This window comes from Bactrocera tryoni, chromosome 4 (assembly GCF_016617805.1).
Source record: "Bactrocera tryoni isolate S06 chromosome 4, CSIRO_BtryS06_freeze2, whole genome shotgun sequence".
Taxonomy (NCBI): Eukaryota; Metazoa; Arthropoda; class Insecta; order Diptera; family Tephritidae; genus Bactrocera; species Bactrocera tryoni.
The window spans coordinates 7,860,573-7,887,218 of NC_052502.1; the positions used below are offsets into that span (position 1 = coordinate 7,860,573).

Consider the following 26,646-nt stretch of genomic DNA (forward strand, 5'->3'; position numbering starts at 1 on the left):
TGAAATTGCACGCCCCGCATACCGACGCAGCATACACACACACGCACACACAAACATATGCACATATACATATGTAAGTAATACGTGGCGACTGGGGTTAAGCCAATCAGACACACGGCGGCGGCGGTGGACCACTCAAACCGAGCAGCACTGTGGCCGGCGCTAAGCACACGGTTGGACTTAATTAAGATCACGTTGGTTCCGCCACAAGTCATTACATAAACCTTGACGGGCTTATAAATATGGGTGCACATATGTAGATATGTATATTTTGCATCGACATTCAATATTTTTAGTGTTTTTTGTTGCATTTTTGGGTGCGTAAATATTTGCGGAATTTTTCGCATGTCCAATTTTTGATCAATTTATTGTGCATACATAGCCAGCATTTGTAAACTTATTTTAGGGGTGTGCGATTAATGGCGAAAATCCGGTTGTGTGTGGCATGGTGTATTAAATATTTCCCCCTGTTGTGGCAATAAATTTGCTTCAACTAGCGTTGAATTGCAGGCTGAATTTTTTTTCGAGCTGAAATTTCGAAGGTGGACACTGAAATATTATACAAACGTATGTATGTATATAGTCATACATATTATGCATGTTATATGCATATGTATGATGAATAGACTGGCTACAAGTCCACTTGGTAGCTTGAACAGTTAACTTCGTATGAGACTCTTGTATTAGAACCACTGATATAGCGCTCTACTTATGATGACTTTTATTAAACACTATTAGTAAGATAAAAAATTATATTTTTTAGCGGGTTTCCAACAACCTACGCCTAATCTGAAATTTAAGAAAGTTATAGAGTTGCCATCTGTTTGAAATTTTGGGGTAAACTCTTATGTTAAATAAAGCCAATAGAAAACAAAAACCAGTATATAAGGCTTAAGACAATCTAAAGCTGAAAATAATTTTTTGGGTGTTGCCACCTGTTGAAAAAAATTTAAATCCATGAAAAATTTACATATGTTAAACCAGGAAGCACCACAAGTATATAAGGTTTAAGACAGTTTAAAGTTGAAAACAATTCTTTGGGTGCTGCCACCTGTTGAAAAAAATTTAAATCCATAAAAAACTTACATATGTTAAGCCAAGAAGCACCACGAAAATGTAACTCTTATGTTAAATAAAGGTAATAGAAAACAAAAACCAGTAAATAAGGTTTAAGACAATCTAAAGCTGAAAATAATTTTTTGGGTGTTGCCCCCTATTGAACAAAATTTAAATCCATGAAAAATTTACATATGTTGAAACAGGAAGCACCACGAGTATATAAGGTTTAAGACAGTTCCAAGTTTAAAATAATTTTTATAGTGTTACCACCTGTTGTAAAAATTTTAATCCATGAAAAACTTATGTAAAACAAAGAAGCACCACGAGTATATACGGCTTAAGACAGTTAAAAAGTTGAAAATAATTGTTTTGGGTGTTGCCACTGGCTAAAATTTTTTTAAATCGTTGAATTTTACCAAATAATTAAAATATTACAAAACGAATAATAAATCATTATAATATGTAAATATTGTTGTGACAAGGGTTCCCAGTTGTTTTATTTTTTCCCCAAATTTATTCAAAGTCATTAGTGACAATTATAATGATTACAATAAAAATAATGGCTGAAATTTTTTATTTTGAAATATCACTGGTATATACGGCTTAAGACATTTTAAAGTTGAAAATATTTTTTTGGGTGTTGCCACCTGTTAAAAAAATATTTAATCAATGAAATGTAACAAAATAATTAAAATATTAACAAAGTGGACATTAAATTATTATGAAATGTTATTATAATTTTTGTCAATGGTTGCCAGCCGTTTTATTTTTTTCTATTATTTATTCAAAGTGATTAGTGATAAATGTAAAATTTTAAGAAATGTGCCAATGATTACATTAAAAATAACAACTGAAATATCTTAATTTTGAAATATCCATGTATTATTATTATTATTCTTTATTCCTCACCTTAATGTAATGCTTACACACAGAGAAATCTCACCGCTTTTTTATTAAACATGGTTACATGAATATTTAATAACAACGACTATGAGCCAGTATATTTTATTTTCAATTATTAAAGCTTTTATATAATATGCATAGAATGCACCGCAATAGCGGTAAAATCTCAAAGAGAAGGAAAGTTGTTTCAAAAGTTCCCATGGATCTGCTTCTAGATATACGCTTTTGTGCAGTAAAGGCGCACCCGTTCCGGTGTTCATAATGACGCCGCAATTTACATCTGTGATACATATGTATGTACATACATATGTACGTCCCTTCATACCTATCTTCATATACATATATCCGCAAAACTTTCGTGATACAAAATACATGTCTGTATGTATGTATGTATGTATATCGCGTCTGTCAAGACGGGTGAGAGATCTTCTACGAGCTTCACTTACTTCATATTTAACACTTGAGTAATCAGAATCGTGTGCAGTCCAGCGTGAAATATTCAAGCGTCAATTATGAGAAATCGAACGTTCCTTCCCCTGCCCCTTTATTAGCGATATTAATTAAAAATAGTCAGGCATGACTTCGTAGCATTAATAACTGCACAACAGTGAAAAGTAATTTCAAAATATATTTATTTATAACTATATATACATATGTACATATATTTTTGAGTTTAATAACATGTTTTTCGATTTAATTCAAAAAAGTAATCGATCCAAAAATTATTGCACAATATAATATAAAATTCATTCAATATTCAGGTGGTCGCTCATAGTTACTTATTATTATTTTTTTTTTTTTTGCATGCCGAAAACTTTATTTTATGGTTGAAATCCTCAGGGTTACTGAGAAAGTGTCCAGCTGAGTTCATTTTGCAAAACCAATTTTATATTAAAGTTGTAAAATTTTCATATTTTTAGTTTCAAAATTCTATATTTTTTTCGAAATGACCTTAAAACTGCTTCATTCCTCAGTTACTATGTCAAATCTCATCCAGCTTCATATTTTCTTTCATAATTTTATTTTTCCAATATTCGCTTTACATAATTAGGGGTGTCATGATTATCTCATCAAAAACAAAAGCCGCAAATCCCCATGCTCGATTAGCTACTAAACGCTTAAGCTATTACTTTGCGGTTTGTCTTCACACTATCTGGAATTAAGCTTTCTCAATTAAGTGAGGAGTATTGAAGCTAATTGCTTGTGCACACGGCATAGGCGTATATTTACTTAAATCCACAGGCTTTTTCGCATTTTCAGTGGCGTAGTAAGTAAATTGTTAGCAGGGAGTATGGATTTCTTGTGTAGTTTAACTCCTCTTTGGCTTGCAATGGTAGGCGACTTTATAATTATTTATTAATTCAATAAATGCGTTATCAACGAAATATTTGAAAAAATTGTGTCTCCAACACTAGAAATTTGGTTTACCTCTCCAGATGCTTTAACACTTCAATATCTCTTCATTGAGAAGGACTAAAACTTACTATATCTATGTGATCCTCAAGCCTGACACCTATGAAAAGCTGTTGCATAGAAAATGGATTTAAAAGCTATTAAATGATGGAAAATTTACTGTTATGTTAATATAAGATTTTTTAAAGCTTTTGGCAAATTAAGCTCGTACAGATCCACTAATAGTAATCATATATTGTGATAAATAATTATTTATCAATATTTATTTTGTCTCCTTCTAAGTAATCCCCACCAGATGTATGTAATACACTTATGCCAACGATTTCCAGTCCTTGAAACACGTTTCATAAGCACTTTTTGGGATGGCCTTCAGCTCCTTCGGTGAATTTTGTTTTTTCTTTTTAATCAACTGAAAATGGGAACAAGGAGTGGTAATTACAGTTTGGGGAACAAGCAAAAATCACAAGGATCAGAATCTGGTGTATAGAGTGGTTGATGGATGGTATTCATTGCGTTTTTGGCTCTAAATTCGATCATAATCGTGGATCGATGCGATGGTGCATTATCATCGCTTAAAATTCATGAATTGTTCTTCTATAATTTCGGCCGTCTTCGATGGAAGTTCTCACGAAAATGCCTAAATAATGCCTCAATATGGCCAAATAGAACGCTTTATTGACCGTCTAGCCCTCTGGAACTCATTCATGATTTAGCAAACCACGAATATGGAAAAAAGCAATGAGCATCACTTTGATTTTCGAACGGCTTTGGTGTGTTTTTTGATTTCGGCTCGTTTTTTTTTTCTCCATTTCGATGATTATTGACTTGTTTGCTTGCATGTCAAACTCATAAACCCCTGTCTCATCGGCAGTTATAATGCTTTCCAATGTGAGATCGAAATTCGTATGATTAAGACTGTCCAAAGAGACTTCTTTACACTTTTTGAAAAAAAAAATTCAGCTTCACCGGGACGAGTCGAGTAGTAACGCATTTCATACCCAAAATAAAAACAAAAATCATTCGAACGGACTCGTGAGAAATGTGTTTAATATTTAAAAATAAAATTTTTCATAGTATACTAAGATTTAGGGTGTAAAGTGAGTGAATTGTAAAAACCAGATAACTATCATATTAGAAAAAGGTCAAAAAATAGTGCCTACTATGATTAGTTACTTATGAGTTAGTCACAATCTGCTATCGGGGTTCAGATACCCCTTAAACCCCACTTATGATACTAGCTATCTATGTACAACCCATGTTTATAAGAAACTACATTTTCATTACCTCTTTTTTCTGAGTTTTTCTCACTTGCTCAATTTAAGTTAAGTTAACCGCTGGTTATCTGACACGCATTGACGATATCAAGTGACTTAATTCCCTTTATTTTGCTGCCGACCAACAGGTGTACCTCGCTTTAATGCAAAAGCTCTTAATGCAGTTAAATGCAGTGTCAATCAGAGCGCAAATTTATACAAACATATATTTGTATATATGAAGAAATAGATTTAGATGTGTGTACATATATATAAAGAACGCATATGAGTGGTATATAAAAAAAAAGTTAAGCTTAATTCTAAATGAAACAAAAAATAAATCAGAAAAGTATATCTTTTACACTTTTTGTCAGTTGCTAATTAACCCGTTTTTTATTCTTCCATTGCAGATATTTCATGTGAACGCCCCCAATAACTTTGTTGCAATATAAAGTGCGCGGCAAGAACTTTGCATATACGAATTATAATGAATTATCAACCAGTACCCTACTATTTTATCTTAAACTAAAGTCACAAAACGAATATCCACATTAAACACGAGTCCACAAAAAACTTTAAAAAAAAATTTTATTTAATAATAAAAGCTAGATATGTGAATAACACATATGACGTAGTTAGCAAGCGAATAAAATATACAAACGAACGGTTTTTTGTTTATTTTTTGTTCACTTTTTTTACATTAAATAGTTACTTAATATATATTGATAAAATAAAAACGCGAAACTTTTAAAAACGAGCAATAATTAATAAATTTTAATAAAACTGAAAAACGAACGCTTAAAAGCATAGTCGGTCGGTTAGTGTATTAATTGTAACCAAAATAGTATTTTTAAAAGACCCACAAAAATGGCAATGCTCGAGGCCCGGCCTTATCGGCCTTTCAAATCGAGCGAGGAATACTTGGAGGCGATGAAGGAGGACTTGGCCGAGTGGTTGAGCACGCTCTATCCAGATTTAAACATAAATGCGGAGAATTTTATGGATCGTCTAGATACTGGAGTCGCACTATGCAAGGTAAGTTCAAAACATAAACTTAATGGTTAAACACTAACAATCAGCGGTTGCCAAACAAATGCAAGGCAAATGCCTAATGTCATGAGAAATTAATAAGAAATTGAAAAATGTCATGGCAATCGTTGTTCTAACTCTAAAGATTATTTTCAGAACAATTATTTTAATGTTTCGAAAATGCGCTTTTGGTATAAGCTTTCCCCTTTTCCTTTTCTCTTAAGCTTTCCCATTTCTCTTAATACTAATGCTCTGTCTCATAAACTTGGTACACAAATATTGCAGATATGTACTTGTATATCGATCTAACTGGTAGCCTAAACTAAGGTTCTAACAGACTATATAGTATCGCAGAAAATCAACAAGCTTTTAAGGGTATATAATCCACGAGATTTGTAACACCCAAAAGTAAATATCAGAGTCTCAATATAGTACATAAATACGAGGTATGACAATTAAGTAATGAGACTGATTCCATAAAAACCGTATATTTGAAAATTTTTCTACAACTCTGCCATCCCCTTCAAAGTAGTCCCCTTGGGCAGCTATTCAGCGATTCCAGCGCGTTTTCCTTGCTTCGTAACATTTCTGGAACGCTTCGACTGGGATGTCCGTTAGTGCCCTCGTCACGGCAGCCTGGAAGCCCGTAATCGACTCAAAATGGGTTCCTTTGACCACCGATTTTGCTTTAGAAAACAAAAAAGTAACAGGGTGACATGTCGGGCGAATAACGCGGCTGTTGCAACACGGCGATCCCTTTAGAGGCCAAATACTGGGACACGCTGAGGGCGGTGTGGCACGGCGCGTTGTCGTGATGAAGGATCTAGTTACGAGCGTTGTCTGGGCGTACCCTGTTGACTCGCTTTCGCAATTTTTCGAGTACTTGGCAATAGTAGACTTGATTCACAGTTTTCCCCGGCGGAACGAATTCTTTGTGGACGATTCCACGGCTATCAAAATAGGCAATAATCATCGTTTTCACCTTCGACTTGCTCATGCGAGTTTTTTTTCGGGCGGGGGGCGACCGGAGACAACCATTGTGAGCCTAGGCACGACTAAGAGCACTATCACCATACACTCTTACAATTTTAGCGGACGTTTCCGAAGCTGTTTCGCCCAATCTCGCGCAAAATTTTATCGCGACGCGTTGCTCTTGATTTCGTTGATTTCGTTTTTCCATTTTCGTGACGAGCACTACAAACACATGCCTACTCAACTTGACGCAACAGGCGAACTAGACAAGCTAGAGCGATGGTACATATATCAATGGAGAGGGGAGGGATGCCGGCAAAAGAGAAAGGGGATTTCAAGGTCAGAGGTTTACCACAAGCGCGGCAATAAAATCAGTCTCATTACTTAATTGTCAAACCTCGTAATCAGCTTGACGAGCTGAGTCGATTTAGCCATGACCGCCTGTCGGCTCCTCTGTCTGTATATACGCGAACAAGTCCCTAAGTTTTTGAGATATCGATCTGAAATTTCGCACACTTTCTTTTGTCCCCAAGAAGTTGCTTATTAGTGGGAACCGCTTATATCGGACCACTATAGCATATAGCTGCCATACAAATAGCTGCCCGTAGAGAATCAAGTGTTTGTGTGGGAAACTTCTTCATTTGACGAGGTATCTTCACAAAATTTGGTTTGTTTTATTATTCAAGACAATTCTACAATTTTCTAACATATTGTTCAGATCGGACCACTATAGCATATAGCTGCCATACAAACTGATCTATAAAAGTTAAGATAAACATATTTTTATACACTTTCATACGGGAAAATATATATATCATATTATAATAAATGCACCTGTGAAGCATATTAAAGCTTCATTACCGTCGAAGCTAACATTTTTTCTTGCTTCTTTTAAGTAATGCGAACTATTTTCAGTAAAAAAATCTCAGCCGCGTGCCTTCAAGGCAATCACCTATGCAAAAAGCTGGATTTCACTTTTATCAATTTCAGCATCATTTGCCCACAATGTGAACCAAAATAAGAAACAATAACGGTTTTCATTAATTTTAATGAATTTTTAATTTTCCGCGAACAATAGAATCGCACAGAATTTAATTACGCCGGCCGCCATTAGCGTGTATGTGTAGGTTTGCAACTTTTACTTTCGATTCATTGCAACGAATGATAAGTCTGCGTGCAGACACAATGACAATGCATAAATTTCAGCATTTATGCACATATGTATGTATATGTATATGTGTGTGTGTGTGTGAGTAACGGCGAGAGGGCGAAAATATGCACCTTGCAACCGACAGCTTGCGGCAATACGAACTTGCAGTGCACTTGGCAATGAATGATTATGCGCCGAAGAAGCTGCATGTGGCACATTTTAGTGCATTGCTCACTCGTTGCATGCGACACGTCCGTGCGCACCAGCAATTTGTGTTTCGTTCACAAACTCACCCACACACACACGCACACACACACTTATTTGCTCGCTGTGAATTTATTGTACAAGTTGATGTTGCAGCTGCAGCATCTCTGTGCCCTTATGTGTATGTGTGTTGCACGCTGTTATTTGCCGCTGCAACACCGCGTCGCCACTCCCCCACCGCGCCAATTAGTGCGATGTCAGCGTAATTTATTTGCCACCACTGTTTGTTTATGTGCGCTAAACGCAGCTTTTACTGCTGCAGACAGTTGTTGTTGTTGCTGCTTTTTTATAATTACTTTTTGCTGTTGTTGTGCTGGCTGCCCTTTTCTGCCTTTTCTTTTGCCTTCTCATGTGGCGCTTTGCGTTGCCGCGCATATGTTGTCCATTTGTGTTGTTTTTGTTACTGTTGTTGTTGTTGCAGTGCAATGAATGGGGCGTTTATGTGAGCATTGTCGCAATGGTTGTCGCTCTAGGCAGCTATCTGCCACACATACACACATACATATGTATGTATATACACGCAGTCCGCGATTTTACTGTTGCTTGTGGTGTTGTTGTTGGGAGTCGTAAGCTCCCCGACAGCTGATAAATGCCGTATAAAAGCAGTGCGCCCTTTCCACTAAAAATTATGTGAACGCATTATTTGTGAAGTCATATGCCACCACAGTAGTTGCAACAAATAAAAATGCATACTGCAGCTCGAGCAGAGATGGGAAATATTTACCGCACAGCAGAAATGGAGAACTCTCATATAAACGGAGCATCAAACTGGTCCAAAACGCTATTCTGAAAAGCTATATTCTAGTTCTCTTTCGGCTTGGCTATGCTCAAGCATGCATATAAGTATCTCGGCATTTATTGGCACTTAGTCTCCGTCTGACGCCAGAACACCGACGGGGTCCGTGATCTGGGAGATTTTGTAGTGTATTATTATTTTATGAGAAACCTTTTCAGAAATCGACGCCCTAGCTAGAAATTGTCGGTTGTGATTATACTTTAAAATAAGTTAGGTTAGGTTAGTCTGGTAGACCAATGAGTCACGCATAGACCAGTTTTGTTCATTTGCAATACTAGATGGAGTTCGGTTGCTAGATCCATGAGAAGTCATCTTCAGGCTGCCTGCGCAAGACACGAATTTTAATAGATCTTGTGTGCCCCACCTTCTCCAGTGTATTACACCGTGGGGACCGCAGATGCTTACAGCGTAGTCATGCCAATGCGGGACAAGTGCACAAGAGATGCTCCATTGTTCTCCTGGTGCTTTGCCCTAGACATTTCCTGCAGTGTTCTTGAACTGTCAGCCCCATTCTGCGGGCGTGTGTTGCCATCAGACAGTGACCTGTTAGTATTCCGTTCATATTCCTATAGTTTCGTCCATCGAGTGCCAATAGGAATTTCGTGTACTATAGATCTACCGTTTTGCTAATGAATTTTGCAGTTTTGCACCCAGGCAACTCGTTCTATCGGGAATGGACTCGGCTGATAAGTTCCTGCTGTTAAGTCAGATACTCACGCCTCCATTTTCGGAGTGCTGCTTACATTATTTTGAGACTTTAAGGGTATGAGATCAGTCTATGTGTAAAAGAAGTCAGTATTGACACTTCTTACTAACAAATAACAAATAGGTCTTCAAAATTCGTTGGGTCTGCCTTATTTTTGAAATTTTTTAGGTATAATCTCTATTATAAACTCAAACGTGAATAACCATTTCGCTTCAAAATCTCAAATTTCTGTGCTTGCGACCACACTTTCCGCGCGGACTAGTTTTGGTCCAAGAGGAATTGCTGTAGGGGGCGCTAATTTCTCCAGGAGACAGTGCGATATACTTTAAGCATTTGTATAACTAAATATATACATACATACATATATGTATATTCGAGTGTATAAATACTCATCTGCACCCTACATATAATGGATTTATATGACAAAAAGACCGGGGAGCCAGTTGCGTGTGAGTACATTGCTCTCGTCGCTCATCATCCGGTTCACAGAAATTCACTTTTGTTATTGTAGTAAATGCTGTGTTTTTCCTTTTCCAAGTTGCCTGCTTGATTTCATGCTGTTGCTGCCTTAAAACTGATTAAATAAATTATAATCCAAACACATTTGAAAACACAGAGCAATAAGCAATCTCTCACAACTGTAATCAACAACTGTATAAGTGACAGTGGGGGCGAATCTTCAATTATTATGTATTCATTCATATTTAATGCGTGCAAGGGAGCTGCACCTATGAGTGTGTGCTTATATGTGTGTAATTGCATAGAAAAATAAATATTTTTCTTTTTGGCGCGTAGGGTGCATTAAACTTTATTATCGTTATTATCTCGCTATTACTTTTACTTGGAACACATGAATTTTTAATACAATATTCGAAACAAAGTTTGAAAATCAAAAAAAAAAAAAAATCAAAGAGTTAGGTTAAGTTAATCCTTAGAAATTTTTTCGATCTTCAATATTTGTTTAAGGTATGTTATATTAAATGGGTGATCAAAGATCGCACGTGGGCTACTGTATGTAGTCCTTGAGGGCATAGAAAAGAAGAACTCCTGTGTTCAAATTTACAAATTAGCAAAGCGCTTAGTGACCAATGCAAATTTGCTCAGGCATTTAAATTCCATTCCCATCGACTCGGTGGGCTGTCTGAAAATATACGCCCCTAAGTGCTTAAGTATTGTCCTCCCAAACGCGGCACAGTCAAGAAGGAAGTGTTGAGTTCTTTCCACCTCAGCTTCTTCTATACAGCTTCTGGAGATTACATCTGGTAGGATTCCTAGCCTTACTGCATGGACGCCAATAGGGCAATGGCCCGTAAAAAACCCCAAAACTAGGGAGAGGCTAGCCTTACGGAGACCAAAGAAATCCCTAGATCTCTTGCGATCGATCTTGGGACAAAAGACATTAGCGACAGGGCATATATCGATGGTGACCCAGCGTTGGCTAAGTTTCCGCCATTTAATAGTAGAACACGAGAAGATACGGAGCACCGACCCGCTTCTATTCTACCGATAGCGGTTCTAGGTTCTTTTTTTTTGCTAGCTCATCAGCTTTACAGTTTTCTGCGATTCCGCTGTGGCTTGGGTCACATACCAGTCTTATCACAAAGACACTCGAGGCTATTAAAAAATTGTTCAAGATCAAAAGCAAGCCGAGTAAATTTGTTCCCACATCTCGGGACGTGAATATATTTATTCACTTTCACCTTGTTCAAGTTAAATTTATTCCAGAACTCGATGATCTAACAAATCGAGTCCCAGCTGCTTCCATAAATGTTTTGAATGTTTGGTTTGAGAAATCATAGTTTATTTGTATAACAAGTTCGTATTAAAACCGAAATGGTCAAAAAGAGGAAAGTTTCTTCAGAAACCTTGGCAAACATATATAAATGCTTAAACATATTGTAATGTGGTTTTAAGAAGCTAAAAAACCATCAACAAGTCCAAAACGATCTAGGCCTTCCGATGTCTCTTGAGAAACTAAAAGAAATTAGCGCGCCGTCTGGGTTAGTGTACTTGTAGATTCTTGAATTTTGGGAACAGAAAAATATCATAAAATTTAGAGAACAGAGTTACGAAATCTGTGCAAACCTTGGGAAAAAATTCTGTCTATCGAATTTGGATCTTATGCAAATAAATAGATTAATTGTCAGTTTGGCCTCATGCTATACAACAAGGTCAAATTATGTATCCACAAGCTTCTTCTTCTTTTTTTTATGACGTATACTCCACTTACGCGTTTATAGCCGAGTTTACAATAGCGCGGCAGTTGTTCCTTTTTGTTTGCCGCCAATTGGAAATTCGAAGTGTAGTCAGTTCCTTCTCCACTTGGTCTTTCCCACGGAGTAGAGGTCTTCCTCTGCTTCCCTCACTGTGTACTGTGTCGAATGACAGAGCGTAGCCGCTGTCTCTTAATTCGCTGAACTACATATGTCTATGTCGTCGTATATCTCGTACAGCTCATAGTTCCATCGACTGTGATGTTTACCGTTGCCAATGCGCAAAGGACCATAAATCTTCCGCCGAACGGGACGACGGGATGATAAGTGACTTGTGGAGTTTGGTCTTTGTTCTGGGAGAGAGGACTTTACTTCTTAATTGCCTACCCAGTTCGAAGTAGAACCATTTGGCAAGTGTTATCCACAAGCTAGGAAGCAAAATTTTACCCATTTCAATGAGTACTATGACCAAAAGAAAGTCAAATCGGGTCAAAGTTAGGTGCTCAGTCTATCTTCTGCGCCACATTTGCTCTTATAAAAATGATGTTGGGTTTAAATCACAGAGGCAGTTGAGCTGAGAAGCTTAGCATGACACTAGAAATTTTGTTCTAGTTTATGGAGGGGAACTTAGATAAGTCTTCTGCTGCAGTTATTTTTATACCCTGAACAGGGTATATTAAGTTGGTCACGAAGTTTGTAACATCCAGAAGGAAGCGTCGGAGACCCTATAAAGTATATACATATATAAATGATCAGTATGTTGAGCTGAGTCGATTTAGCCATGTCCGTCTGTCTGTCTGTCCGTCCGTCTGTCTGTATATATGTACGAACTAGTCTCTCAGTTTTTAAGATATCTTTTGGAAATTTTGTAAACGTCAATTTTTCTTCAAGAAGCTACTTATTTGTCGGAACGATCGCAATCAAGGGCTTGTATGGAAAACTTTCGCATTTGACGTGGTATCTTCACGAAATTTGACATGGATTGCTTCTTAAGGTAATAACATAATCTCCGAAGAAATTGTTCAGATCGGTTAACTATAGCATATAGCTGCCATACAAACTTAATGATCGGAATCAAATGCTTGTATGGGAAACTTCCTCATTTGACGATATATCTTCACGAAATTTGGTATAAGTTATTGTTTATAGAAATATTGTAATATCGAGAGAAATTGTTTAGATCGGCCCACTATGGCATATAGCTGCCATACAAACCGAACGATCGCAATCAAGGGCTTGTATGAAAAACTTTCGCGTTTGACGTGGTATCTTCACGAAATTTGACATGGATTACTTTTTAAGGTAATAACATAATCTCCGAAGAAATTGTGCAGATCGGATTACTATAGCATATAGCTTCCATACAAACTGGACACATAGTTACTAAAAGAAATGCACCTGTGAAGGGTATACTAGCTTCGGTGCAGCCGAAGTTAACGTTTTTTCTTGTTTTTGTTTTTGTGATGAGATGGACTGGCAACTTATGGCTTTTATCGAACCCATGTTCTAGCAGATCTATACTCATATATATATGTATGTAATTATTATTATAGCCGACGAGTATAACTCAATCAAGCACATCTTGCATTTCAATGCATTGTGACTGAAAGCGTTGCATTTCTCGCTGAGGAAATCGCAAGCCGGACAAAAGCAGATGCCTTATTGACGCAAGCAATTAACAACACATTTACAACATAATAAAAAACACTTTTACTCATTTTATGTCTGCACATATTTCCATACATATGTACATACACATACCGACTTTTGGTGCTCTTGCGTACACACGCATGTACGTGCATACAGCACTCTGACACCAATCAAGCGGAAACAAATATTTCAACATCTGCAACAACTCCGCGCTCTGTAGATAAGAAAGCGACACTGCTGTGAAAAAGAAGGGGGAATGGGAGTGGTGAACGAAGGCTTTTTGGAGCTACTATCGGCTGGTCTCTGTGCCGCCGCACATTGCATCCATCAAATTTCGATTAAAATACGGTCTGCTTATTTAACAGAAATGCGCATAAATGCAACACACACACACATACATACATAAGCTGATATGTCTGTGTGTTTGTTTTAACTCTTATGCAGACGGAGCTAGGGGAGTCTCTAAAAATGTTCACACGTTGCGTAGCATTTTGCTTTGGTAGTCCGTTTCGGGCACATTCCCCTCGCCCCCTCGCCAACTCTGGTTGCTGTTACAGTCGACGCTGCCATCGATTTGGTGAAATGTAAAGCTGCAGTGCGTTGAGTAAATATTGGGTTAAGCGCAAAGTTTACTTAATATTCGCCGCTTCGACATACCTCAACGCCCTCCCTCCACAAACAATCGGGGAGAAATCATAAATGTGCCAAAAACAATATGCTCACAGAGGTAGGCGTGTTCGAGTGCAACCGCGCAGCTCGGTGTCGGTGGTGCCGCTGGTGCTGGTGGCGGGCATAAACAAAGCAAATCTCTTCTTTTCTAATGGTTTGCGTGGCTTTAAAGTTGTGCAGCGTGTGGTTGCCACATGTTCTGTTGGATTTCAGTGCAACTCTTTGATGTCACTCACAACGTGCGGGAAGGTCATAAAAATGGGAAGGCAGCGCTTCCACAAGATTTGTAGCTTCGTGTCTTTTCTCAATTTTATTGCGGTATTTCGTTGTTTTTAGTGTTGTTGTAATTTACAAAAATTTCCAACTTTACGGGAAAAACTAAAAAATAAACTTTAACAATGAAATGGCAGACTGTGCGCAAAAGTTTGTATGAATGAAATGGAAATGGGTTGCATAAATACATATGTATATGTGCTTACATATATGAGAGTGGATATATATGTGAGCACATATGAAACTCTATAAACTTTTACAGTAATAGAAAAGTAGTAATCAGCTTCATTAATCACTGTTCAAAGTTCGTAAAACAGAAATTAAAATATTTGTTTTGTGCATATTTTAGTAAGTAAAGACTGATCCATTTCGAGGTTCTCTACTGTAAAAAAAAAAACACAGGAGCATCAAATTTAATGAAAAATGCTAATTATCATTCGAAAGAACATTTTTTGGCATTGATCTTTCGAATATTATCTCTTTCAAATGTTGGCCGCGGCTGCGTCTTTTTTTTTTTTTTGTACGAGGAGGAACAAGCTGCATTTACTTGGCCCTACCTCGGTTTGTCTTATACTCCCCTAGTACTGTGATTGTCACCCAAAACCTTCTTGTCTTCTCCAGTCATGGTTTGTGTGTCGCGTCTTAGTTGTTCGTTGGAATTTATAGTAGTCTTCTAGATTGTTGTTCTCCAGCTCTTTGGAGTTTCATGTGGAGTTTCATGATTTTTGCCACTTCGGACACGCCTTTCCACTTATCTAGTGATTCTACCATTTGAGAAACTAGATTTTCTGGGGTTGGGTGTATCCCGAATGCGTTTTTTTAAAATTGCCTTTCTTCGTCGTATTTCACACATTGGAACATGTGCTGGGTCTCATATGGTCCATCCGTTGAATCCATTTTACGATGACTTGATCGAACAGCTCAACTGGTAACTAGCGAATGGCATGCGTGATGTTTTGTTCCAAGGCCTGAATCGAAGCGGGATTGTCTGCATATACTTTAGACTTTACATATCCACACAGAAAAAAGTCCAATGGTATGATATCGCAGTATCCTGGTGGGCAATCGACTGGCACAAAACGTGAAATTATCTGCTCGAAGTGTTCTCTCAATAAATCCATTGATTGTTGCGATGTGTGAAAAGTGGCGCCGTATTGTTGAAACCAAATGTCGTCGAGATCACGAGCTTCAATTTCAGGCGTCAAATAGTCGGTTATCATGGCGCGATAACGGTCGCCATTGACGGTCAAGTTCTTACCGGCATCATTATTGAAAAAATATGGACCGCTGATTCTTACTTCTCAATTGCCTACTCAGTCCGATGTAACACCTGTTGGTGTTTGAAGTTACGACTGTCAACGGTAACGTGGGAGCCAAGTCGCGAGTGCGACGACTGTTTGTTTGATGACAGGATACTTTGCTTCGCTTCATTATCGCTTTTGGAGAAAGCAATGGGCCTCATAGTTGATCAAAATTTGGCTCGAAAACGTCGTATAGTCTTGGAACTCTGCAAGAGCCTATAGAGCAAAGCGATGTTGCTTGGGAAAGTCGAGCGGCTTCAGTTCTTGTTTAAGCTGTATTTCGTACGTTTTTAATTTAAGATCTCGATGTAGAATAGGTATGTCGTCTTATAGGTATGCACTTTAAAACTGAAATGTGAAATCGTGTTCGGTTTTGTAGAGGAAAAAATAGAATGAAACAAGAAAAAACATTAACTTCGTTTACACTGTAATTATAATACCCATTAAAAGTGTTCTTATAAGATCTCGATTTTGATCGTTCAGTTTGTATGACAGCTGTATGCTATATTAGTTCGATATTGACCGTTCCGACAAATGATCAGTTTCTTGATAAGAAAAGGACGTGTGCATAATTCCAGACCGATTCTTGAGAAAAATTGCCTAAAATATAAGCTCATCTGAAATAGAAGTGGAATATGCTAATTAAGAACTTCTTTTTTACATCAAAAATCATGCACTCCAAGCAAATTATTCTACTCTAACGGTTTATTTTCTAAAAGTTCTTCTTAAATAGCACAAAGTTTATTCGCATATATGAATTTATATATGTTTTGCTTAGAAAAAAAAAATAAATTAAAAAAATTAAGCGCATTCATTCCCGTAAGTGACACATTTCAGTGCCCAACCACACGCACACCGCAAGCGGTCCTTGAACGCTTCCGTGCGCAAAGTCTATGCAAAAGTCTAGGTAAAAGTCCTTGCTAAAATTGCATGTTCACCTCCATTTCCCCTCCCAACGGATTTTTATACGGAAAACGCCATTAATAAATTCAAATACGAACACAGCTGCAAAGAAATTAAAATAAAATGTGATGAGCAAAACGAAAAGGAAAAAAACTAAAAAAGGATGTGCAAATATTTAATGAGCGCCAGCTCAGTGGAGCACCGAATGCATGCACCTGCCTCACAAAGGCTCCATCAGCCAGCGCTGTGACAGCAAGACAGTCACAACAACAACAACAACAGGCGTGGCACTGGAGCGGTTATTGCAGCGCATGTCCTTGCAGCACGGCGTGGCACACTGCCTCGTAGCCACAAGCGCGCAGAACGGACATGCATGAGCGCTCCACAAGGCACACAAAAACACTCACACACTTATGCATATGTGCTGTTGGTATGTATGCATATGTACATATTTTGTGTGTGTGTGTGAAGCGCGCCGTGGCTGTAATAATTTTTAAAAGGATTTTTCAACACGAAGTGGCATGTTTTCATGAAAACTGCACCAAAAGATAAATAAAATATGATAATAATCGAAGTGCCGTGCCGTAGCACTGCCAGTGCTCTACCGTTTAAAATCCATAAAAGCAGAGAAAAAGACAAGCACGGAAATACAAGTATGTAAGGATAACACAAATGGCTGGCGGAATCAGGACATGCTGTCACAGCGACAGAATAAATAAATAACGGACGACCAGTGACTTGGCGCATTGTGTTTGCAGTTGGTTGCTAAGTCGCTTTTAACAAGCCGTAATAGGCAAGCCGCCACAATGTTGGTGCACTGCCTCCATGAGGACACTTGGCGGCGCTCCAAATTGCATGCAAGTAATGGCTGTCATTTGCCGTAATAAAAAGGCACTGCAAATGCAACATGACAGTGTTGCTTGTGTTATATACATATATCTATATAGGTGTGTGTGTGTGTGTGTGTATTGTCTCTAAGCTATTTTTCTCCATTATTTCAATAAATTGAAAACGAAAATAGTTGTAATGAATAATTGGAGCTTGGAGCTTGGATCGTTGGCGACATAATACAAGTGCTTATATGTAGATTCTTATTAAAAGAGAGAATGAAATTCTCAAGTTTTGTATTAGATATATTGTTTTATCACCATGTTTAGACTAACATTTCCGTTAAAGCTTTTAGAAGCAATATACTCAATTATTCTCTGAAATCAAAAGTAGAGTAGAAGTTAGCAGTAAATGCCCTCATAAATTGTAAAAACATATCCAAATAGCAAAAGCATATCCACTATGTTAACAGAATTGTTTGATATATTTTCGATCTGGCTTTACCAGTCTTTCTGGATGTGAAACGTCAGATCTACCCAATCCAGTAAAGTGTCAAAGTCGGGTCGGCAATTTACTTCTCACTGGAAATCGAGAGCGATCTGACGTTTTGTAACCAGAAAGATTGGAAATGCCAAAGTTTACATTTCTTTAGAGACACTGGTCGAATCTCTTAATAATAGAAAATATTTCTTCTTGTTTCCATTGCCTAAAGATCTCTGAAATTATTGTTGTTTTTCTCTGATGAACCTTATCAAAATTCAATTTTACGGTTTTACTGAGATACTGAAAGTCTGTGATGGCTGCGGCAGTGGTTCTGAACATCATCTAGCAAGCTGTAACAATATTCGTAGGGTTACCGAACCTATAAGAAGGCTCAATATTAGTTGAATAAATATACAAGAGCTTAGGAAATCCATAATATGGGTCCGTTTCAACATAAGTCGTAGATACATATCCAAATTTGAAGAAGACTTACATATATCCAATGAGTTTTCTCAACTTCAGTCGGTATTCTACGCCTCTCTTTTCCAATAATATGGTAATAATAGCATATTTAATCTTAATCTATTCATTCTGTTAGTTATTTGGTTTAGATAAGAGACTTTTTTGTACTTTCATCAATCAAATCATTATGAAATGTACTTATTTAAGTCTATCTCTGATCAGCCTCAACCCATTTGGGGATGTTGATGTCATGATGGAGGCCGACCGACAACCAAAGATCCCTTCTTTGCACACCCTGGCGTTAAAGTCGCCAAACATGATTTTGACATCGTGTTAGGAACAGCTCTTATAGGTGCGCTCCAAGTGCTCATAAAAGGCATCTTTGTTCACATCGTCCTTCTCTTCCGTCAGGGCGTAGGCGCAAATCAATCAAATATATTGAAGAACTTCGCTTTCAAGACACTGGGGTGCATTCCAGGACTCGGCGACGGAGTTTCTCTCTCCCACCAAGAATCCCACACCAAGTTTGAGCTTCTGTATATGGCCACTGTAGTAAAGGCCACTAGGTTCTACTCGTCTCAGTTCTTGTCCCGTCCACCACACTTCTTGGATGGCAGTGATGTGAGCATTTATTTTTACGGGAACATCAAACAGCTGGGCCCCGGCGCCTTCGCAATTAAGGAGCCAGACATTCGAGGTGTATGCCCTTAAATCATTATCCTAAATGCGTTTGCCATAGTCGTCATCAAAAGGGGGGTTTCTCTTCCGAGGCTGTTTTTTTTTCATTTTTATTTGGGGCGTTTTTTACGTGGCGGGATCCAAAACCAGCGCACAATCCTGGGGAGTGATAGTTCGCCTTCTCACTTCAGCTCGCCTTCAAACGGTCGTTCTTTGGCTACCCAGAGGATATTTGGTCTAAGACCAGAAGTTTCTGGCCACTCTTAAGTAAATGGCCCAAAAGCAGGTCCCAAAACCAGCGAATAATCCTGGGGAGGGATGGTTCGCCTTTTCACTTTAGCTCGCCTTCAAACGGACGTTCTTTGGCTACACAGAAGATACTTGGTCTAAGACCAGAAGATCTCTGATGTTTACAAACATCGTGGGAAACTGAATATATCGTCACCTAAAATGAAAAACAACGTATCATCAAAAACAAAAATTGAAAATCGCTGTCAGATCATAGCCAAAACTCAAATTTTGTTTCAATATGAGTGGTTTCTTTTATAACGTTTTTCACTCGCCTGTAAACCTATGAAAAATGATTTTATGTTATTTTGCTTCAAGGTATAAAAATAAATATAAATTCGATAGTTAAGTTGGACAATCCAAAAAAAAAATCAAAAACTTCCCTGGTGTTGATAACCTCCACACTAAAGATGGCCACCAGCAAAAGCAATCATTGCGCCACATTCACTCCCTTCTGGGCGATGACAATTTGCTTATTTGGTTTTGTTTCGCATTCCAAGTGGCTAACGATCAGAACAAAGAAGCTGCCGTGCATGTTTGGGCTTTATAAATACCACCTCCGTGGACTACGCGGCAAAAGTAGCGCCACCGGCGTTGAGGCTGGTGTAAAAATGCGTCAAATGCACGACACACTCCGCGAATGCACTTCGTGTATGGCGTGAAACAATAGGCGCCCGCGGCAAAACTGCAGGCAACCAAACGGGACACCAGCTAGCCGCCGCAGACAAAGAAACACTTTTTAATCGAAAAAAGAAAAGCAAATTGTGTGCATATATAAAGTACAACAACAATCGTTCCCCAATTTCTGTTAAGCGGGGCATCCACCATTGAAGTTGTTGGTGTGTCTGTCGCTTTTCGCAAGTACTTGGTTTATATGCGTTTCATTGCACTCCAAGAATTCGCAATGTTGACAGATGCCGACAGCGCCTTCATGCGACGTACATACATTCATGGGCAAAATAAAAATAAGCAACAGCAAACCAAAATAATCAAATGAATTTTTGGAATTGCCTTCTAGTAGTACTAACGCGCTGTGCTTAGTACTTGGAATGCTTGAATATATGCAGTTGTAATTTAGTAGAGCTTAAGTCGACTTAAATTAATGGGAATAATTATATTTATTTTTAATTTTTTTTTACTAACTCACTTCTTTAGTTTCTTTAGGTTGAAATTACAATGAGTTATAGCCAAAGAATATACTATATATTCGGAGATTTTCTAGTATTCAAAATGTATATTTTAGCTTAGGTCGACTAAAGCTAGTGATGAATACATATCGTCACCTGAAATGCAAAATAACGTATCATCAAAAAATTCGAAATTGAATGTCTTATTGATTACGCTTCACTACTTCAAATTACACTCATAATATTACATACATATGTTCAACATTTTCTGGTTCTCCGATCAAATATGAACTAGTTTTAACCAATACTAAAATTTTGTTTCACTCATGTTCCATTTTATTTCGTGTTTCATTCATGCCTCTGTAAATTTCCGGAAATGTTGTTACGTTATTTTTACGTTACGTATCATCCAAAAAATCGAAATTAAGTTTGTTATTGCCACCGCTGTCAGATATAACCAATATATAACTAATATATAACTAATATATAACCAATATATAACTAATATTTAACTAATATGTAACCGTTTTATAACCATTTTATCACCAAAACTCAAATTTTTTCGGTAAATTTTGTTGGAATGCTGGAGTTTCCAACATAAATTTTGAATGCCGGAATTTACAGTTTGTATTTATATGAGGATACGTATATAGATTCATTAAAGGATTCTTTAAAAATATTTTTGACTTCAATCTAAACGTTAGAATTTCAATATTCCAAAATTCTATGCACTGAAAAGGGTTCAAATTTGAGACAATTTGCCATATACATACATACATATGTATACAAAATGGTACATACACCATAAGAAAATTCAACAATTTGTTTGATCTTCAACTCAACTGGAACCCTGTTAGGTCCAGAACTCACTATTTAAAATAGTTCTAAGCTCAGTTTTCACAAAACATATACTACAAAATGTGTTATAATTCTTATCATATAACCTTCTAAAATCTTTAACGATAGCTAAATAACTATTATGCGACTAGAAAATCTAACAATTCTCTCATAATTTACATATAAGTATTGAAAAATAATGCTCAAAATCGAAAATGCATAACTAAATTTTCTAAAATTTCTCAAAGCTCCCAACGAAGTTTCCAACACTATTTTTCGAATTAGCGCATATAAACTGTATTTACATACATACATATGTATGTATATGTATGTTTATGTATGTACAAGTATATATTCACGAACATCTTTCCAGTCGCCAATGCTTTTACAGCCTCTCCTGTCGAGCACATCCATCGTCAATCATCGCCACCCAAATTGACTGCAACGCAATTTGTAATTCGCTTAATTGCGGCATTACTTCGTGTGCTTCGTTGCACTTCTCGAAACACTCCAAACACATACCCATCTCTTTTTGCTTGTTCTTCACACCACTCACCACTACAGAATCGCGCATTTTTCGAATCGAACGCACCACGCTCTGGCATATTTCAGTTGAACGTTGCCGATGTTGCAGCAGGAATCATTTGCACTTCCTGCTCATATAAATGTGAAAAATAATTATTTCATTAAAGTCTGCGGCTAATGTAGCAATTTCACGTTAAAAATGTGAACGCCTTGCAACATTGTACGCATTTTAATTAGGCTGTTAGCAGTCGATGGTGTTATCCAGTGCATGGATCGGTGTACAAGTGGCTTGGTTATATTTGTTGACAACATTATAGCTCGGAAATGTGGCGTGAGCAGATTTTGTTAACAAGATTCGCCTCGATTCCATGCAACACTTCATTGCCACTGCTCCAATGTGAGCGTTAAGAGTTTCTGCTTAAGCAGCTCGACTGCACCAGTTCTCAATTTCACCGTGCTGAAGTGGTTCACTAGGAGTGTGTGGGGACATTTGCCGCTAAGCTATTTTAAAGTGGGAAATTTCAAAATTCACGTAAAAATAAAATTAATAATTTAAGTAACGATGTTTTAGCGAAAATAATATTTTCGTTCGTAGATATAACAATTAGGAACTTATTTATTGGCATTTCATTGTGAAATTATGAAAATTTTCCTCTAGACTGTTTAAGTACATTTTAATGATAAGTGAGTCAGAGATTTTTGGTCAAAGGCTTGCGAAAATGTTTATAAAACTGTAAACAACAAAATCATTATTTAGTACCTTAGTACTATCAAATAATAATTACTCAAATTGTTGTTGGTTTCTTTGTGTTGTTTGAGTTTATATGGAACACTTTACCGATTATCATTATAGTGAAGAGATTCTAAGGGGCCATTCCTCATATATTATGATAAAAATAGTTGTATTAGATTTCCATCAATTGTTTTAAATTTGTAAAGTATATTTATACAGTTTTAGAGAACGCACAGTTGACCTTTTGAAGAAAAAAAATTAAGTATTTTTATATCTAGTACATACAAGCAATCTTCGACGTCGCTGAAATAGGTCCTAGACTGTTGATGTGATTCCGGCCTTTTCGTTGGATGAAAACTAAAAATTCTCTCTAGAAGATATTGTCCATATCGTCACCTAAAATGCAAAAGAACGTAACATCACTTTTTATAAGTTTATAGGCGAAGAGAAAATGTTATAAATGAAACCACTCATATTGAAAAAAATTTGAGTTTTGGTTATAAAATGGTTATATATTGGTTATGTATTAGTTATATATCGGTTATATATTAGTTATATATTGTTTATATATTGCTTATATATCGGTTATATTTTAGTTATATACTGTTATATATTGCTTTTATATTGGTTATATATAGGTTATACCAGAGAGCAGAAGCTGACAATTTTGTGCTGCATATACATATATTCGTAGAGGCCCGCTAATCCGGATCAATTAAAACCGGCCCCTATCCGGAATATAAGGAAATCCGGATTACCAAAGACATATTAGAACTATGTATTATGAAAAAATATTTATAAATTTCCGTTTGTTTATTATAATAAATAATACACATGTTCCAAAAAAACAAAAAAAACTTAAACCAATAAAGCATAAAAGCGAATGTAGTGAATAATAAACATGTGATCCGGATTAGAGAATACGGATAGAGAATGTCGGTCCGGATTACAAGGGACATAATAGAAATTTTGAGTTTTTTAACCCTGTCCGGATTACAGTGGAATCCGGATTAGGCCATGTCCGGATTAGCGGGCCTCTACTGTAATATGATGTTGTGAATCGTAAGCAATCAAAAAACTCAATTCCGATTTTTAAGATTATATGTTGTTTATTATTTTAGATAATCTATGGTCGAAAATAATCAAAAATTTACAAAATGGCAGCATTTAAAAAAAAATTAATTTTAACCAAAATTTTGGTCGTTTTTAATCGTTTTTGAAAATTCGTTTATTTATCAAGTCAAAATTTAATTTATTCAAAATTTAGTTTGATTAACTTAATCAAAAATCCTTCTTTCGGTAAACAACCTTTTTTAACCACACAGATGACTGCTAACGAGACCTTGAAAAGGGACCTTAAAGTTATAACTTTTTTTTCAAAACTGGGACTGCTTGTGTTCCTTAAAACATAATTATAATAATAGCGGCTCATTAATAAATCTCCAGATTTTTCCTATAATGGCTGTAAAAGCAGAGATTTCTGTTTTGTGATAGTTAAAATGTCAGCTATAATCCCTTCAATAGACATATGCTATAATTTCGTCACCTATGAAATTCATCACAACCTCCTTTACAAGGCAAATGCAAACATATGCGATTGCAGTAAAATTATATACACACATATGCCCGCATGAGTTTCTGCTGAAATGCACACAGCAAGCGAGGCGATAATTTTTTACGGCCACAAAGCGATTACACACCAACATATTTAGTATTCGGCGAAATTCGTGAATTATTGAAATGCCTGGCATAGGACTCGAATGTCCTTATCAGGCGGCTGGAATCAACGGCGGAAAGTGCGAACGCGGGGACATTTGGTGCAATTATTTTTATGGGTTTTCATGTGAGTTGCAGCGGGTTGAATAAATAAATCGTCGTTAAATGCGAGGAAGTCGCTGAGATTACATTCACACACATACACACATTCGTACATTTATTTATTTACTTGCGCTGACGAAATCTAAGTTCCGGCGCAAACACAACAAGCCGCATTTTCGACTTTAAACTAGTAATCGCCGCTGCCCTAACCTTTTTCTCCTGTTTATTGTGTTCGTGTGCGTTTTTTATGTGTGTCAAAAGTTAATGTCGTTGTTTGTTGTTGCTTTTTTTTTCTGATATAGGGTAAACTGTGCCGCTGTGTCCTGCAACAGGACTCAGTAAATACAAAATATAAAGTAAAGGGTGGATTGCAAGGAATATGCACTTTATGAGGGCACAATATTTTTTATAAACAAAACCACACACACACACACACAGGCACTTACTATAGCCTTCAAGCAATCAAACAACGTTTAACACATTAAGTGCGTCTGCTTTGTTGTTATTGTTTTTGCGATTTCACTTCCTCGATATAGTGGTTATTGACAGGAGTTGAAGGGAGGCACTGTTGTCGCTCCTTGTGTGTACTCAAACGCCAAGTGCCACTTGGATGTCATTGGCAGTGTTGCATGGCCATATGTAGGCATAAACCGGGAACTGTTGAAGCGGTGATTTGTTGAATATTTATTTGTTTTTACTTTTCGATATTTTGTTATTTTTATTTTTATCGCTTTGGCATACTTTCGCTGTAGCTTAGAGGTGAGGTAGTGGATGAGGGTAATAAAAAGGATATAAAGGGTCATTGGTAGAAAAAATATGAATACACGTACATATGTATGTATTATTCACTTATGCGCGTTTGACTGCAGTGAAAATTATTGGCTAATAAACTTCGTAGCTGCATGGGTTCGAGTGATCTATGATATCCTGATTATGGATTTTATCGGGCAAGACATTTTTAATATTGGACTTCTCCTATATTACACTACCTGGTCCAATCTTTGGCTTCCGGACATAGACTATTATCGGACACTACCTGGTCCAATCCTTCCGGACATAGACTATTATCGGACTTCTCCTATATATTGCACTACCTGGTCTAATCTTTAGGTTTCGTGCATAGACGTGTAAATTCTGACTCCGTGAGACTTCTATAACATAACTTTCCTAATATTACTTTCTCTCCGTATAGTCATATTATGTCGAAAGTATGTCAAAAAGTTAGGTTAGGTCGTAGGACTAATCTAATATTTGGGTTCCGTACGTAGACTAGTATATCCTGACACCGTAAAACTTTTATTGCATAACTTTCCTACTATCGCTTCCTCTCCCTATAGTCATATTAGGTCGATACTATGTCAAAAAATTAGGTTAGGTTAGGTCGTAGGGCTGAGTCTTGCACTAAACACAGTTTTCAGACAGGTTCATCACTTGACTTTTATATTTGAGTCTAACACAATGAAGGCGGCTAATGCCAAATCAAGTAACTTATTCAGGTTCGCAGAAGTTATTTCAACCTCAGTCTAGTAAAAGCTGTACAGTTAAGAAGAAAGTGCTTAGATGATTTCATTTCGCCACTTTCCATACAGTTTTGACTGGTTGCATGCGACAAGATATGTGACCTTACCACATGAGAACCTATAGGACAGTGCCCGACTTTCCATTGCGGTGGAATGAACTTTGAGCGCTAACGTAAGAGCAAGTAGTTTCAAGGGCCTCTGGTGTTCCTCTCTCGGGCAGAAAGATCTCGCAACAGCACAACTTTTGATTATTGAGCAGCGCTTCAATGCTGGAGCCCAAGAGGGCAGCGGAGTACCTACTTGAGCTCAATCTGATGTAATTGTGTCGATTCTTTTTCTGAACATTTGAAGAACTTGATCTAAAAACCAATGCCCAGTGTATATTAAAAATATGGATGGAACATTTCCACAGCCTGCTGAATGGCAGTGAAGGCATCAGGAGATGGCGAACCCTATTCCCCAATCGATGATCAATTGTCGGCCGAGCTATTCAAACATGGTAGCGAAGAACTGATAAGGGGAATGCATCAGCTTCTTTGTAGAATATGGCCGGACGAAAGCATGCCTGACGATTGGAATTTAAGTGTTATTTGCCCAATCCATGAAAAGGGAGACCCGACAATCTGCGCCAACTACCTTGTGATAAGCCTCCTCAACATCTCATAAAAAGTTCCATCGAGCTTATTGTGTGTCATTAAAGCCCACCATCAACAAACTGATTGGGCCTTACCAGTATGGCTTTAGACCTGTAGCCATGGTCCTTCTACACATAGGTCTTTCCAACGGGGTAGAG

At 37.2% G+C, this 26,646-nt stretch overlaps 1 protein-coding gene and 1 long non-coding RNA gene across 3 annotated transcripts in view; both read left to right on the forward strand.

The window, feature by feature from the left end:
* Positions 1–5,200, forward strand: part of LOC120774917 — a 74,107-nt gene extending 68,907 nt beyond the window's left edge. For both annotated transcript variants that reach the window (XR_005705276.1, XR_005705275.1), the window contains exon 3: positions 5,039–5,200. This is a non-coding gene — a long non-coding RNA (uncharacterized LOC120774917). The remainder of the gene's footprint in view (positions 1–5,038) is intronic.
* Positions 5,201–5,379: 179 nt separating this feature from the next.
* The window catches only part of LOC120774475 (GAS2-like protein pickled eggs), an 88,771-nt gene continuing 67,504 nt past the window's right edge, over positions 5,380–26,646 (forward strand). The window contains exon 1 of the mRNA XM_040104132.1: positions 5,380–5,663. Coding sequence (XP_039960066.1) covers positions 5,496–5,663 — 168 coding nt within the window. The 5' untranslated portion in view covers positions 5,380–5,495. The remainder of the gene's footprint in view (positions 5,664–26,646) is intronic.